The sequence below is a fragment of the Gracilinanus agilis genome, chromosome 1 (genome assembly GCF_016433145.1).
Source record: "Gracilinanus agilis isolate LMUSP501 chromosome 1, AgileGrace, whole genome shotgun sequence".
Classification (NCBI taxonomy): domain Eukaryota; kingdom Metazoa; phylum Chordata; class Mammalia; order Didelphimorphia; family Didelphidae; genus Gracilinanus; species Gracilinanus agilis.
In genome coordinates, this window is record NC_058130.1 from 124,969,771 (window position 1) to 124,985,132 (window position 15,362).

Sequence of the window (15,362 nt, forward strand, 5' to 3'; positions counted from 1 at the left end):
AATACATTGAAAAAGTCATCATAACAACTTTCAAAGGGAAAAAATCCCACTGAATTGCTAGTTCTATATAATTTGTATTTTTGATAGCTACCTTCATGAAATTTTTGTGATTGACACTTTTTAGAACTAATGTTAAAGTCTGTCTTTAGGAATAAACGCCGGTTTGAGGATGTTAACTAGGACAAATTATTTTGCTCATTTGCTGTCATTCTGTAGAAAATCTACCTGAATGCTCTGAAAGGAAATCAGGAAAACAATATACAGTTTAGTGGTATTTTTTCTTCAACTCTACAGTAAGTTGTGTAAAAAGGTCTACTTTTTTCAGTTTGTTGTTTGAATTACTGCCATGTAGCTCAAGTCTTTATTCTCTAAGCCTTGACTACTGTAACTAGGTTTTGCTAGTATGTGTAGCTACCAAAACAAAGGTTTAACTTGAACAGCTATATATTCATTACAGCATTGATTCACCTGCTAAAAGGCTGTCTGATGCAATGTTTTTAATGGCGATTCAGAAAACTAGGGCAGGTTTCCATATCTATCATTTGGGACTGAAAGCTTGTTAAGAAAGAACCTGGATGGGAAAGCAAACTATAACAGGTGGGGATATGGAGACTATAGCCACTAATATAAAAAATTTAGCTTCCCCAATTATAATGGGGTTTGTAAATTAACTTAAAAATTAATGGCTGTGTTTTTCTTTTATCTGTTATTCAAAAAAACTTAATTGTAGCTTCAATGTATATTAAGACTTTTTTATTACCACATTTTAGGTGTTTTATATTACATGTTATCAAGCTATGTTTTTGTGTTTTATTTTAGCTTATTTGCACTAATCTTGATGAACTCAGGGAATTAATCACAAAAATCGAGAATGAACTCAAAGATCTGGAAAACAGTAGGAAAAAATCGGTAGGTGTTGATCCAAACATTCTATCTGTTGTTGTCAGCATTCAAATATTATTCCTGCTGTTTTCTAAAACCTTTTTATTACTAAAAACAAAACAAAACAGAAGATGTGTTACTCTCTCTGGATTCTGTGAAAAAATTTATCATGCAAAGTAGTTGGAAACATAATTCTTATTTATTTTTTTATAGCATGTTATTCTAGTTTTTAATAATAGTTAAAAGAAATACCAGGGAGTAGTAAATAAATTAGCTTTGTTTGTCTACTTTATATCAGGTAATGTCTTAGATACTTCCCAGTATTCTGGTTAGTTGCTTTGTGACTGATATTTTAAGGTTAAATCTCCTCAGGAGTTTAATACCTTGCCTTGTAAGAAGTTTATTTTTTGTTTTTTGTTTTTAAAAATAATTAAATGCTTTAATGAGAATTGAGATTTTTAGTTACAAATTAGTCATGTGCCATAAATAACTGTGAACTAATTAAAATTGAAAGATTGTATGACCCTCCTTCCTCCTTTTTATATGATCTATGCATTTTTGACATGTTATATTTTAAGTCCAACTTTGTTACCCAAGTAACCCAAGTAAACAAATTTTCATAATATTGTCAATTTTTAATTAACCCTTAATTATATTTGAAGGACATGAATAAAGAATAAGAACTTGGTAAAATTATTTGTTACTAGACCTAGTAACACCTCATTATTCAGGTTTCCAGCAAACTCATCCATTTGGAACAGAACTAGCAACCTGGGAATGAGCAAAAAAATGCCTGTGAAAATTGAGGAAGAGAGTCATATGGAACCATCCTTTCTCCTTAATCTAAAACTTTTTTACTTAAAATTATATATAGAATAAGATTTCTCATTTTCATTGGGTAGGTTGGTGGCTTAGTGGATTGAGAGCCAGGCCTAGAAAGGGAAATCGTGTATTCAACTGTGACCTCAGATACTTAAACTAGCTGTGTGACCCTGGGCAGGTCACTTAACCCCATTTGCCTAGCCCTTCTCACTCTTCTGCCTTGAAACCAATATTTAATATTGATTCTGAGATGGAAGGTAGAGTAGTAGTAGCAGGTTGTTTTTTTTTTTTTAAGGTTTCTAATTTTCAGATATTGTTTAAAAGAACAAGTGCTGGTCTCTGATAAGGAAGAACACTTAGTAAGTTGGTTCTATGTTTCTTTTGTTGTAGATAAAACAGCCCTTCCTTACTATATATTTTTTGTCTTTTAGCCTAAGTGACAGGCTGATGCTCATTAGTGTGCAAAGCCAAATCTTAGCTTTTCTGATTTTTCCCCAGTATGGCATGTTGCTTCCCTTCTCCTGAAAGCCCTTTGTAAGATGAGTTTGCTTTGTGGTACCATAGATATAAGTCTGAGATTATTTAGTCCAAACCTCTCATTTTACATAAAATGAGCTCAGGGTAAAATGACTTAATTAAGTACAAATATCTACTAATTAAGAGCATGAAATTTGCAGCCCATGTCCTCTTGACTCCAAAGATGAGTTATATTGATAGTAATAAGATCAAGTTGATATTTTTAGGCTTTGTACTGTTTATTCTTAGATGACATAGACAGCATAGAATAGTAGAAAAGGCTCTCTCTAGACTATGAGTTAGGAGACATGGGTTCTAGATCTAGCTTTCTCTTACTAACTTTTGTCTCTTTTAGCTCTTAAAAGATTGCGCAATTCTATAAATTATTTTCCTTTAGCTATCAAAAGATAACAAAAGAATGTTTAACAATCTAGTTCTCTTAAAATGTCTCTCTAAAATAAATTCTTTCAAAGCCATAATACTTGTAATCAGAATTCCATAGGAGTCTGGCCACTTTCAAAATGAACAAGAGTTTCCTAGAGTTATATGCATTGTTAATAAAATCAACTACCCAAAGTTTTTATATTTGTTTATAGTAAAAGAAAATCATGTACCAAAAATTCCTCTTTAGTGGATGAAATATCTATTTAAATATTCCTTTATCTTCTAATAACAGCTGAATTTTAAAACAACAAAGAGAAGAAAACAATTAGAATTTATGATATGCTTTGTAAGAGATACTTTTCTCTTTATTTTTGCATATACCTTCATATTCAGTGACAATAGACAAGAATGGAAACACAAATGTCTTGCATGGAGTTTAATTGAGCAGTCTTTCAATATAATTTATTTTTATTCCATAGCTACTTTTCTCTTTTGAGTGTCTTCATTTGTTTCATTTTCTTTCCTGGTGATCAAGATTGCCCATTAACCTGTAAAAAATGGGCATTACTGAAGCTATACTATAGATCATGAGGTCTTAACCTAGGGGGTCTGTTAAATCAAATGAGGAAAAAAATGTCTTTACTCTCACTAACCTTTCCTTTAATTTGTAGCCCTATGTATTTTATTTCATGCATTTAAAAACATTGTTCTAAGAAAGGGTACATAAGACTTCAGTGAATTGCCAAAGGGGTCCATTAAATATATATATATATATATATTTTTTTTTTTTTTTTAATTAAAAACACCTACTCTAATTCATGGAAAACTAATTGAGATGACCAAAGAAAGGGGTGTATTTTCCAATGCTGGTAATTATCTAAAAATATCTTCACATGGACAGATGAGCTTCACTTATCAACTAATCCCATGCTATAGAAGGAATAGACAGTACAGTGCTTTCTTTTCCATTTTCTTCTTGATCTCCTTAAAGTTAAGGGGAAAGTTCCCCTTGTGCTATAGATAACTTTCTCTCTGCCTTTTGGAGACAATCATCCATATGCTTTTATAGATGCATATTTCTAGGGTACTGTGTTTGTCTGAAATTACACTTTGGGAGAATTTTGGCTAGAAATAAGTTATATTTTCCTCTATAATTAGAAGTTCTATAGGACATTCATATTAGTAAAAACTAACCAAACATTGATAGCTCTGCTATATTCTCCCTTGGTTGGACTACATCTAGAACATCGTATTCTTTTCTGGATACCACATTAGTCAAGATTTAAAAGCTGGGGGAAATGTACTTGCTCTAGAAGAGATTAGAGTGTTAGCAGGTTAAAAAAAATTCAATGAGTAGAGAATTTAATAACATTAAAGTCACCTATCATTTTCCTATGCTTGATTGTATAGATTGTGGATTGTTGCTTCAACATCAGACAAAAGTTATTAACAATTAAAAAAATGGTCCAAAACTGGAATGGGCTGCCTAAGAAGTTGGAGAGAACTTCTTGTTTATAGAGGTCTTCAAGTAATCTAGTATGCCACTTGTCCATATGACAGAGTGAGTTCTTACTCAAAGTGGGATTGGACTAAATGCCTTCTGAGGTTCCTTCCAACTCTCAGATTCTGTTATTTTACCTTTTCTTCATGTTGCAGAGCCATTACTTATGAATATTAGTTATTATGCTCTAGGTAACAACATATCTTCTCAGAAAGTATCAAAATATATAGGCTTCTTTGCTTGGTAAATCTCTACTTTTCATGTTTTGTGCTTTTGATTATTGTTTTTTAAGAGTTCCTTTTTTTTTTTAAACCCTTAACTTCTGTGTATTGGCTCCTCGGTGGAAGAGTGGTAAGGGTAGGCAATGGGGGTCAAGTGACTTGCCCAGGGTCACACAGCTGGGAAGTGTCTGAGGCCAGATTTGAATCTAGGACCTCCGTCTCTAGGCCAGACTCTCAATCCACTGAGCTACCCAGCTGTCCCTTAAGAGTTCTTTATCTTGTTCCTGTTATGTGCCACTTCTTGATACTATCAGTAAATTAACCTTATTATCTTTAGCCTCCATCTGATTTCCTATTTCCATCACAGTATAGGCTAGGAAGTTCAATAACTTAAGCCTTTAGAATATATAATAAATAAACAAACAAACAAACAAATAAACACATAAATAAATAAATAAGCAAGTAAATAAATAAATGAATGAATGAATGAATAAATAAATAAATAAATAAATAAATAAATAAAGGCATGAGGCACTTTTGCTGTGAGTAAAGTTCTTTCTTTCTTTTTTTTTTTTTTTTAAACCCTTACCTTTCGTCTTGGAGTCCATACTGTGTATTAGCTCCAAGGCAGAAGAGTGGTAAGGGTAGGCAGTGGGGGTCAAGTGACTTGCCCAGGGTCACACAGCTGGGAAGTGGCTGAGGCCGGGTTTGAACCTAGGACCTCCCATCTCTAAGCCTGGCTCTCAATCCACTGAGCTACCCAGCTGCCCCCAATGTGAGTCAAATTCTTAACCATAATTTGGTGCACTGAAGTAAGATTTATTCTAAGTGCAACTCTATCTAATATTGGAAGACTATTCAAAGCTTACTTAAAGAATCAAAACTTAGAGAATATCTAAGGCAGGAGGAGGTTATTAACCTTTTTTGTGTCATGGACTCATTTGGCATTCTGATGAAACTTATGGACCCCTTCTCAGAACAATGTTTTTAAATATATAAATAAAATGTAAAAGATAACAAAGAAAATTAATTATGTTGAAATAGTTATCAAAATATTTTTTAAAACTAGTTCATAGATCCTTGCTTAAGAACCCCTGATCTAGGGAAACCTCAAGATCATATACCTAATTAGTTGTAAAGTTAGGCTGCCTTATTCCTAGTCTAACTCACATTGCCTTTCCAGTGAAACAAGTCCTGTATTTTAGTGTATCTCAATTTTTTCTATGTAGCATTGTAGTTCAAAATGTCAACATGATTCTATTTCTCACTGGGATTGAAAGAGAAGATCTATATCAGAACTTTGTGTGAAAATGCTAATAGTGAAGAAACTTGTACAAATAAAAATATTTGTAGTTTACCTATGACTTGAATAGAATGAAAACCTATTGTTAATTTGAAACTGAAGTAACAAAATTAAGATTATTTTCTGATACATTCATATTTTCTGATGTTTATTTCTAGTAGTAGTAATAATAACTAGTTTTTATATAACTTTTTAAAGTTTACAAAGCACTTTACATATATCATTTCATTTTATCCTCACAGAAGTCCTGAAGGGTATTTTATTATCCTCATTTTATAGGTGAGGAAATTGAGACAAATAGAAGTTAAGTGACTTGCCCAGAGTCATATAGATAGTGTCTGAGATCACTCTAGATCTTTCCATCTCCAGGTCCAGTTGTTCCATTCACTGTGCCACCTGACTGACCAATCTTAGTTTGCTTAAAATAAGACCAATTTCTTACCCCCAAGCTTTTGGAAGTGCCCTGATTTTCTACCTGAGTTACACTAAAATAGAGCAAATACAGATACCAGGATCAAGGCAAGGGTGAGAGCTAAGAACCATTTTCTTTTGTCAGTGGTTAATAAGACATGGAGCAATCATTGGTTCATCTCATTTCCAAAACATAGAACCTTCCATTTGCTTAAGGCTTTCTTTCATTTCTTGATTCTTCTTATATACTTCTTTCTCTGTGTAAGAAAAATAAAGCTGTTGCCAACTCCCACTTTTTTGGAAAAGAATAAAATCGGTTGTATTAGAGAAGATTAAATGGAAATCAGTCAGACTATATACCAAAGCCCCTGTAAATAATTACTAAATAAATAAAATGTTCATAAGTTATATATTGGGGGGAGGGGTTTGCCAGCTCTCAAAAAAAATCAGTCTTGATGTTCAAATTTGCCTTTTCTTTGAAGAATTGTAAGTGGCTGCCTAATCTCTATCCTTCTTGATTCTGTAAGTTAAATTAAAGATCCCTTTAGTGGTTTCATCAAAGAACTCTCTTATCTCATATAGCAGGTCTCAACCATCCCTGTGGTTAATTTTTTTTCCAGAGCTATTCCTACTCCTCACTTCTCATGATTTAAGGCCTCTTGTAAATGTTTCCCCTGTCTAGTTTTTAATAGGCATTTTCTAGAGGTTATCTGGTTTAGAGAAGGAACTGAAGCCTGGAACAGGATTATAGAACTACCCTTGTGATTCATTGGTGTAAGTAACTCTTGGTAAAGAAACTACCTCAACCAATACAGAAAGATTAGCACAAACTCTTCAACTTAAAATGTTAGATTGCCTAGGTCAGTGATGGTGAGCCTTTTAGAGACCATGTGCCATGCCTCACCCCTCTAGAGACTAGGTGGCTTTCCCCTTCCCACGTGCCTTCTCCTGGACACCACCCACTTGGGCGTTGGGCAGAAGGGCAGGTGAAGTGAAAAAATTTCCTCAGTCACCATGGAGAGGGGGAGGGAAGTAGCTCCACCCCAAGTTCCTCTGCCTTTTTAGTAACAAACTCTGGTGAGCAACTGCAGGCTTGCCTCATAGAGTAGTGCCATCTGTGCCACACCTGCCATAGGTTTACCACCATGGGCCTGGGGCATTAGAGATTAAGCAATTTGCCCAGGTCACTTATATGTATCATGGGTGTTACTTGAATCTAGGTCTCCCTGACTCTGAGGCTGACTTTCTCCAAGTTGTAGGAAAGAGCCATATGTGGATAATACTTTGGGGAAAAGGTGCCATATAAGAATACTGTGGTATTAGGTGTGTTTTTTTTTCATACTTAGGAATCAATGGAATAATAGCTCACAATTATTTAATACTTTTCAAAGCACTTTTCTCCTTGAGGTGGGTAGACAAGTGAAATTCCCATATTACAGTAAGGAAACTAAGGCAGAGGAGAATTGTGACTTGCCTTTAATTATGTAAATTAAGCCAGGATTTGAAACCAAACTTACTTTTTTTTTTTTTTAAACCCTTATCTTCCATGTTGGAGTCAATACTGTGTATTGGCTCCAAGGCAGAAGAATGGTAAGGGTAGGTAATATGGGGGTCAAGTGACTTGCCCAAGGTCACACAGTTGGGAAGTGTCTGAGGCCATATTTGAACCTAGGACTCCCTGGCTCTCAATCCACTGAGCTACCCAGCTGCCCCCTGAAACCAAACTTTCTGTTTACAAATGGATTTTCTTTTATATCACGCTTATACATTACTTCAGTTGCAAAAGTTAGAGATATTAAAAAATAATACACATATACATTAAGACAATATAGTGTTTGGGGAAATTAAAGATATAAGTATGATAGAGTCCTCTTATGAAATATCTCATTTTTGTTATTCATGAACACTGTAGGAAGAGTCATATACTTTGCGTTTTTTGGTTTTTTGTTTTGTTTCGTTTTTAATTTTATAGGCAATGGGGGTCAAGTGACTTGTCCAGGGTCACACAGTTGGGAAATGTCTGAGGCCAGATTTGAACCTACGACCTCCCATCTCTAGACCTGGCTCTCAATCCACTGAGCTACCCAGCTGCCCCTAGAGTCATATACACTGAGACATTGCTGTGTGTGCTTTAGAACCAATGATGAAAAAAAGGTAGCCTTTAAATTGGATACTGGTCATGCCTCTGAAACTTTTGTCAAAAGAGTTTCATTCTATTTTGATTGGTGGATATTGTGGTATTGATCTCTTAGAAATTGTCCAGTTGAATCAAATGTTATCAAAGTAATTTGTTAACAGTATGTTACTGGTGGCAGCTGGGTAGCTCAGTGGATTGAGAGCCAGGCCTAGAGACATGGAAGGTCCTAGGTTCAAATCTGGTCTCAGACACTTCCCAGCTGTGTGATCCTGGGCAAGTCACTTGACCCCCATTGCCTAACCCTTATCACTCTTCTGTCTTAGAACCAATACACAGTATTGATTCCAAGACAGGAGGTAAGAGTTTAAAAAACAAAACAATATGTGATTTTTAAAAAAATTAATCGTAGGGATGGTTGAGTCCTGGCACATAAGGAAAATTCTTTGTTGAAACCACAAAAGGTAAATTTAAACAGGTTTCCTACCTTTACCACTGATCAACTCATAGAATTAAAGGGCATTCTTTTGTTTAGAGACAGTTGCCCTGGGACAGTAGCTGTATTCTACTTTCATATTGAGTTTAAAAAATGAAATCATATACATGATATATTATATAAATGATATAAAAAATGAAAACACTTGTTATCAGGTATTTGCAATGCAATGCAAAATAAACTGTCAAAGTATAAAAAAATCTCAAGGCACAAATTTACGTGTTGTGGCTTCTTAAAGTCCTTGTGCACTTTTGAATTTTGATAATTTAGCTTGTTGGTATGAGAGAAACAATCTGTAGACAGTATTTAAAATAAAATTTATCAAAGTTTAGGACAACTACACCAGAGCATATGATTTTTTCTTATTTCAGATCCTGTGGCAAATGAAAAAATGGCTATCATAGACATGAAGGTAAACTTTGTGTTTGTTGCAAATTTAACATCATTATTAGTTGTGAGAAGAAAATTCAATTTGTCTTTAAGTACCACATGTAGATTGTTTCTCACAAACCTATAGCCTAAATTATTAAGGCAGAAATTTTTTAAAGTGTGCAATGACTTAAAAAATACAAATTACAGATAGGCAAATTATAAATAATAATTTTAGTCTCAGAATCTTAACTGGTGTAATAACACATGAATCTGATTTATCTAGATTAAGTCTACCATTACAATACTGATGTCAGTTTACATTTTTAAGAATTAATTATGGAAATAAATTTTATTTCTAGTTTCTTATTTAACTATTTCTTATAAAGGAGCTGTTTTAAAATGCCATATCTGTCCATTTGGAGTTAGATTCTTGACTGAATTTTGCATGTTTTAGAAAACATTTTATTTTTTATGTGTATATAAAATCTAAAGTATTTGGAAGTTATTTTTGCCTTCTGAATAATTATTTCTCAACAGGCCCATTTTTTTCTGAGTTTCAGATTTGATCCCTGCCTAATTCCAGGCCAAAACTGTTTTTCCCATTCACATTTTAGAATTTGAGATGATTGATCTATGATCTATGAATTCTTAGCTAGAAAATTCTTAATTATCTTTTGAATCTTCTCTGTTTTAGATAGTTTCTAAAATTGGGTTTTCTGCCAGATACCTCTTGGTCAATTTAGTACTTTTAATCATTATTTTTATCTTCTTATACTAGTTCCAATCTCTCACCCCTCACCTCATCCTAGTGCCTTGCCCCACTATTGTTATCTTGTCAGTCACCTTCTGACTTAACCGTAAAACCCACACGAGATCAACAATATCTTGATAGTATATATGTATATATACACACATATTTTTTAGTTGAGAATTTACTTATCACAGATTCATATAGATAAAAAGCAAATAAAACTGGTTCTATAAATCTTTAGAAGACTATATACACATATATACACACACAGAATTATTGTGTGTCTCTAAATTCACAAAAGTATGAATTTAATTTGTTGACCATCATGAGTTGACTTATCCTGTTCTGAAGAAAACAATCCCTATATAATGAAATAGAGAGTCAAGAGAAAACAATTCACATTTATATAATGCTTTGAGATTTACAAAACACTTTATTCAGAATAACCCAGGAGGGCTGGTAGTTGGAAAAAGACCATTGTAATTATGTTCTTTAAGATGTAATATAGACAAATTGGAGAATTTACAAGTTGAGGCATGTTAGCAGAGAAAGCCCTTTTATTTGAAGCAAATTAGTATCATATTCCATGTAACATTTCCCCAACCAGCATTCTATCAATAACATTAAAAAGTTATAGCCAACTACTATAACCATTTTCTAAGATTTCCTAAGACCATATAGTCTTGGCACTGCTCTGACTCCCTTACCTTCTACCCAACTGTCTCATTACGGTACCTGCCTCTGATTCTCCTCACTACAAGTACAGTGTGATTCCTGAATTGTTCCAGTTTTACTCAGCTCTTTTTGTCAAATTAATGGTCCTCCAATTTCATTTTGCCAATGTGTTTTCATAGAATCTGTTGGCAACATTTGATGGCGTATATTGGTGCTTAGTGAAATTTAAGACCCTCTGAAGTACATCAGATGTTGACTAAAAACTAAAGTTCTTGCCATAAAAGGAAGTGCCATTTTAATTTTTAGGTCTCATAAATACAAATGGTTAACATGATTTAGTTAATTGTGGATTATCTAAGGATGTATTTTTCTTATTTCACTATAACATTTTGCTGGCAAGTGTTTTGTGATTTTGGTTTTTTATTGACTTATGGGTTTCTTTTACTCTCATTTAGCATGTAGTCTGTAACACAGCAGGGAAGATCATTGAAAACAGAGAACTTGATAGAAAGTGTGGGACTTAAGGGATCACGTATCATTCAAAGAAGCTATGTCCATTCCTAAAATTTAGTGATTTTCCAGGGAAAGGTGGGCAAAGTGGTTGTTTATCTTTTAAACACTTGTGAATTACTGTGATATCTGACTTTTTCATATTCAAAAATAAGTAATACATCATGTTTCAATGTTTTCAAAGCTAATTTTTTAATCTACACTTTTGTAGTTTTGTCCAACTGTGCTTTTGCTACTCCCTATCAGTAGGAGTAAAATTTTGTAACTTCTATAATGTCCATTTGGTAAAGAAAGAATTACTTGAATTTTACAATCTCCAGAAAGGATCCTCAGTTTCTCATGGATTTAAAATCTGCTTAGATCTCAGAATAATCTTATGAATTCCAGAACCTCTCAGAACATTAAATATTAACAAAATTTCTCTATCATCATTTCACTAGTATTGTTTGCTCACTCCCAGGAAAAACATATAATAAATTTATATAATGAAGTTAACTGGGTCCATTGTATATAGTAGATCATTCTCAAATATTCTATACAGAAACAATTCATTTATTTGGAGATCACTTATCTGGCAACCTCATTTATTAGGAACTAGTAAAAGAACCCTCCCGAATTTTGCCTCTGAGCAGCCAAAATTGGTAACAGCATATCTATGTACATTAAAACTTTAGGAACTTTACTCAGAAAAGAAACTTTAGCCCTTGACTCAGAGCCTGCCTGTTATTTTGTACAGAGTCTTACAACCTTGGTTATCTGATTTTCTAGTTCACATTAGTTAAAATTAACGGATTAAATGGGAAGGCAACAGAAGGCCCCTAGGAATTACTGTAGACAAGTATATTCCCAGCCACATTGAATGACATACTAGTGTGACAGTAAAGTAAAAGAATGCTTTTTCAGATAGTAAAGAAATATGTAATGCATCCAAAAAAGATCTATGTTAAAATTTAATAAATTATAAAGCTCTGTAATGGGCAAGCATCAAAATTATCTGGAAAATTCACTTATGTGAAATGTCTTACCAATCTGACAAAGTGATGTTTCATTGCTGTAGTACAAGTTTTAATTAGAAGTTGCTTTAAGAAAACACTCTTTTACCTTTGGAAGTATTAAAGGAGGAAATAAAGATATTTAGCTATTAATTAATTGTCACTGTGTTTTTATCTTAATATGGGAAGATTATCCTGAATTTTGTACTAAGCCAACCACACCTCTGTTCCCCTTAATGGAAATGGATAGCTAAGGATAGGAATGTAGTCTGTGGCGATATTTTTTCTCGGTTTATAAAGCTGATAAAAATCAAACACCAGTGTTAATTTTATTGTAGGAAGCCTCTTTAAAAATATAATATAAGGGGGCAGCTGGGTAGCTCAGTGGATTGAGAGCCAGGCCTAGAGATGGGAGGTCCTAGGTTCAAATTTGACCTCAGACACTTCCCAACTGTGTGACCCTGAGCAAGTCACTTGACCCTCCCCCATTGCCTGGCCCTTACCACTCTTCTGGCTTAGAATCAATACACAGTATTGACTCCAAGATGGAAAGTAAGGGTTAAAAAAAAAAAAAGGAATGTAATTTAGCTGGTGAGTTCCTCCAAAAAACCTCCAGTGAGAATTAGCCCAAGCTAGCCATACTTCATGCCTGTTGTCCTCGCTATGCTTCTGACACTACAGACTTTGTTACTGGACCCCTCACAAGTACCTTCTCCTCCCCTCCCCCTTTTAACTCCCTTTTATGTGTTACCTCCTCCCATTGAAATGTAAGCTCCTTGAAATCAGGGATTTTTGCTTATATGTGTATCTCCAGCACTTAGCATCGTGCCTGGGACACAGTAAGTTTTAATAAATGATTGTCTTATTTTTATCAATGGAAATAAAACTAAAGAAAATGTAGTGCTATTTTGCTACTGTACCCCAAGGATCACAAAGCCTTTTCATCTGATTTAATGTTAAGATCTCTATGTATTGACTCCTGCTATTTGATAGCAAAAAAGATTTTGCTTTTGTATTTGTATCCCTGGTATTTAGCATAGTGATTTGCACATACTAAGTGCTTAATGAAAGCATTCATTCAAATAAAAAAATATAATGGATCAAAATGTTTTCCTTTCTTGATAACCAATTTTAAAAGAAAATTTAATTTGAGTATAATTTAAGTAGTTTAGACTTGAGTCAGTTAACAGTTACAGTCCTTCAGGGGGCTTTATGTGCTTTCAGAAGCTTAATACATCTATGTTGTGTATTGGTCAGAACTAGCTAATTTTTAGTACAGTCTGTCCTTTTCATTAATTTGAATAAACAACAGATTTTGCCATATAACCAAATTAATTTATTTTCAATGGGTAACAATATGCTAAGACAATTAGATGTCTTAAATAATATCCCTAACCTGTGATATAAAGGAAAACAATAATATGTGCTAAGCATTTAATTGCTCAAATTAAAGAAAATAGTGTATGATGTTGAATTATATTTTTTGTTCATTTAATGCTACTTAAAAGGAAATATCCAAATTTAGTTGAATTTGCTGTACTATTTAAATTACTGTTATATTTTGTTGTGCATTTTCATACAATTTGATGGAATATCACTTCAGATTGTTTTTCAACTGCTGAATTTTCAGATTTTTTTTAGTGTTTAAAAATATCATTTTTATTTAGTGATTCATTTAATCTCAGTAAAAGTTTTACATGCTGCTTTTGAAAGTAGAAGGCTTTAGGAGCCAAGCTTATAACAAGAACATTTTTCTTAGTCAGTCCAAACTAATTTTGTCATATTTCTGTTTTTAACTGGTATATTCTTAAATCCCCAATTTTTTTTTTAAAGATAGAAAATGAATAATGATGTGAGGCAGCATTGGCACACTGGATAGAGAACTGCCCTTGGTGTGAGAAAAACCCAATTCAAATCCTGCCTCTGGAGCCCCTTTATCTGGTGATCCCAGCCATATCATTCACAGAGTTACAGGCAATTCTGGGCCTCAAAATTATACAGTTATTTCCTATTGTGTTAATAATGCATGTTCCCTTTGGGGGAATTTGGTTTACCTGTGAAATCATATCTGACCAGAAAGAAGAAATGGTCATTGATCTTATGTAAAATAATGAATTTATTCTTATTTAAAGTTTTTCCCTTCCTTTTACTTCAATTGAACATGGATTATTGATTTGTTTGGAAATCACATTGCAGGACTATTCAGTATAAGTCACTGACTGGCACATGCATACAGATGACCTGCATCTAAGTTTAATAAAAATACAAAGCTTTTTGTTTATGTGCAGAATGCATCCATAGGGATGAGACATTTAATACATCCTGAACTTATTTTTTTTCCTCTTTTTCTTTCTTTTAGGTGTCCAATGTCCCCAGCATCAGTAGATTGCCAACTCCCTCTCTTTGCGACACCCCAGCAAGCATTATGCTGGTGCTGTCATACCCATCCCAGAATACTGCAGCAGAATGGAGCTGCCCTTTAGTTATAAGGTAAGCCTCCCTCCCCACTCCTTTCGCATACTTACAAGCACTATTTTACTTATAATATTGTGTGGTTTTGTAAGTTTTTTAAAAGTATTATTTCTCTTATAGATCCCATAGGGGTTATAAAACTGGAATGTAAAAAAACTTATAAAACTGCATAATATAAGAAAAAAACTTACCTTATCACTATAGAACAACTCCATTTTGTAGTAGTTTCCTATGGTGGTTGTAAATCTCCTTCATAATGCTGGCTGGGGCGTCACATGGAGAGGGAGCTGGCAATCTGCAGCTGCTATGGACATTGGATGAGAAAGCAATAAAAGGTAAGCTTCAAATTTAGACTGTATTGGATGTCTTTGGTTACATGGTGCATGCTACCTATCCTGAAATAATTTTATTTTTTTAGACTTTGTGGCAGGCCACATAAAATATAAACATCATATTTCTCTTTTAAGTGGCCTTTAGTAAATATGTGTTTATTCTCAAGTCTAAACAATGCAGTGTGATTATTTTGAAAAATTTCCTTACCTTCATCAATAGCTGGGATTTTTCTCTTTCAAATTTGTGGATTTTTGTCCCTGTTATCAGCTATTTGTTCAGAGAGTAACATTAAGCCTCAAATGTATGTGTATAAAGTTTTAAGCATGTTTTTCATTACTTAAAACAGTATCAGATCATTGTTTTACAATGGATTTTACACAACCTGCCCACCTAGCATATTTACCCTTGATTCCATATTAACCAATACAGATAAAGAGTTAAAGACCTTTCTGGTTTTATTTATATATATTTTCTCATGTCCTTCAAGTTTGAAGAAAAGGAATCTTCCTTGTATTGGTAGAAGTTTTCTTTTTCAAACTTTGTCTTTGTATCTTCAGCACTTATTTATAGTAAGTGCTTAGTAAATG

General features: G+C 33.5%; 1 protein-coding gene across 1 annotated transcript in view; it reads left to right on the top strand.

Annotated features, from left to right (window-relative positions):
• The window catches only part of KIAA2026 (KIAA2026 ortholog), a 67,186-nt gene that overhangs the window by 37,799 nt on the left and 14,025 nt on the right, over positions 1–15,362 (top strand). The window contains exon 5 of the mRNA XM_044656629.1: positions 820–909. Coding sequence (XP_044512564.1) covers positions 820–909 — 90 coding nt within the window. The remainder of the gene's footprint in view (positions 1–819; positions 910–15,362) is intronic.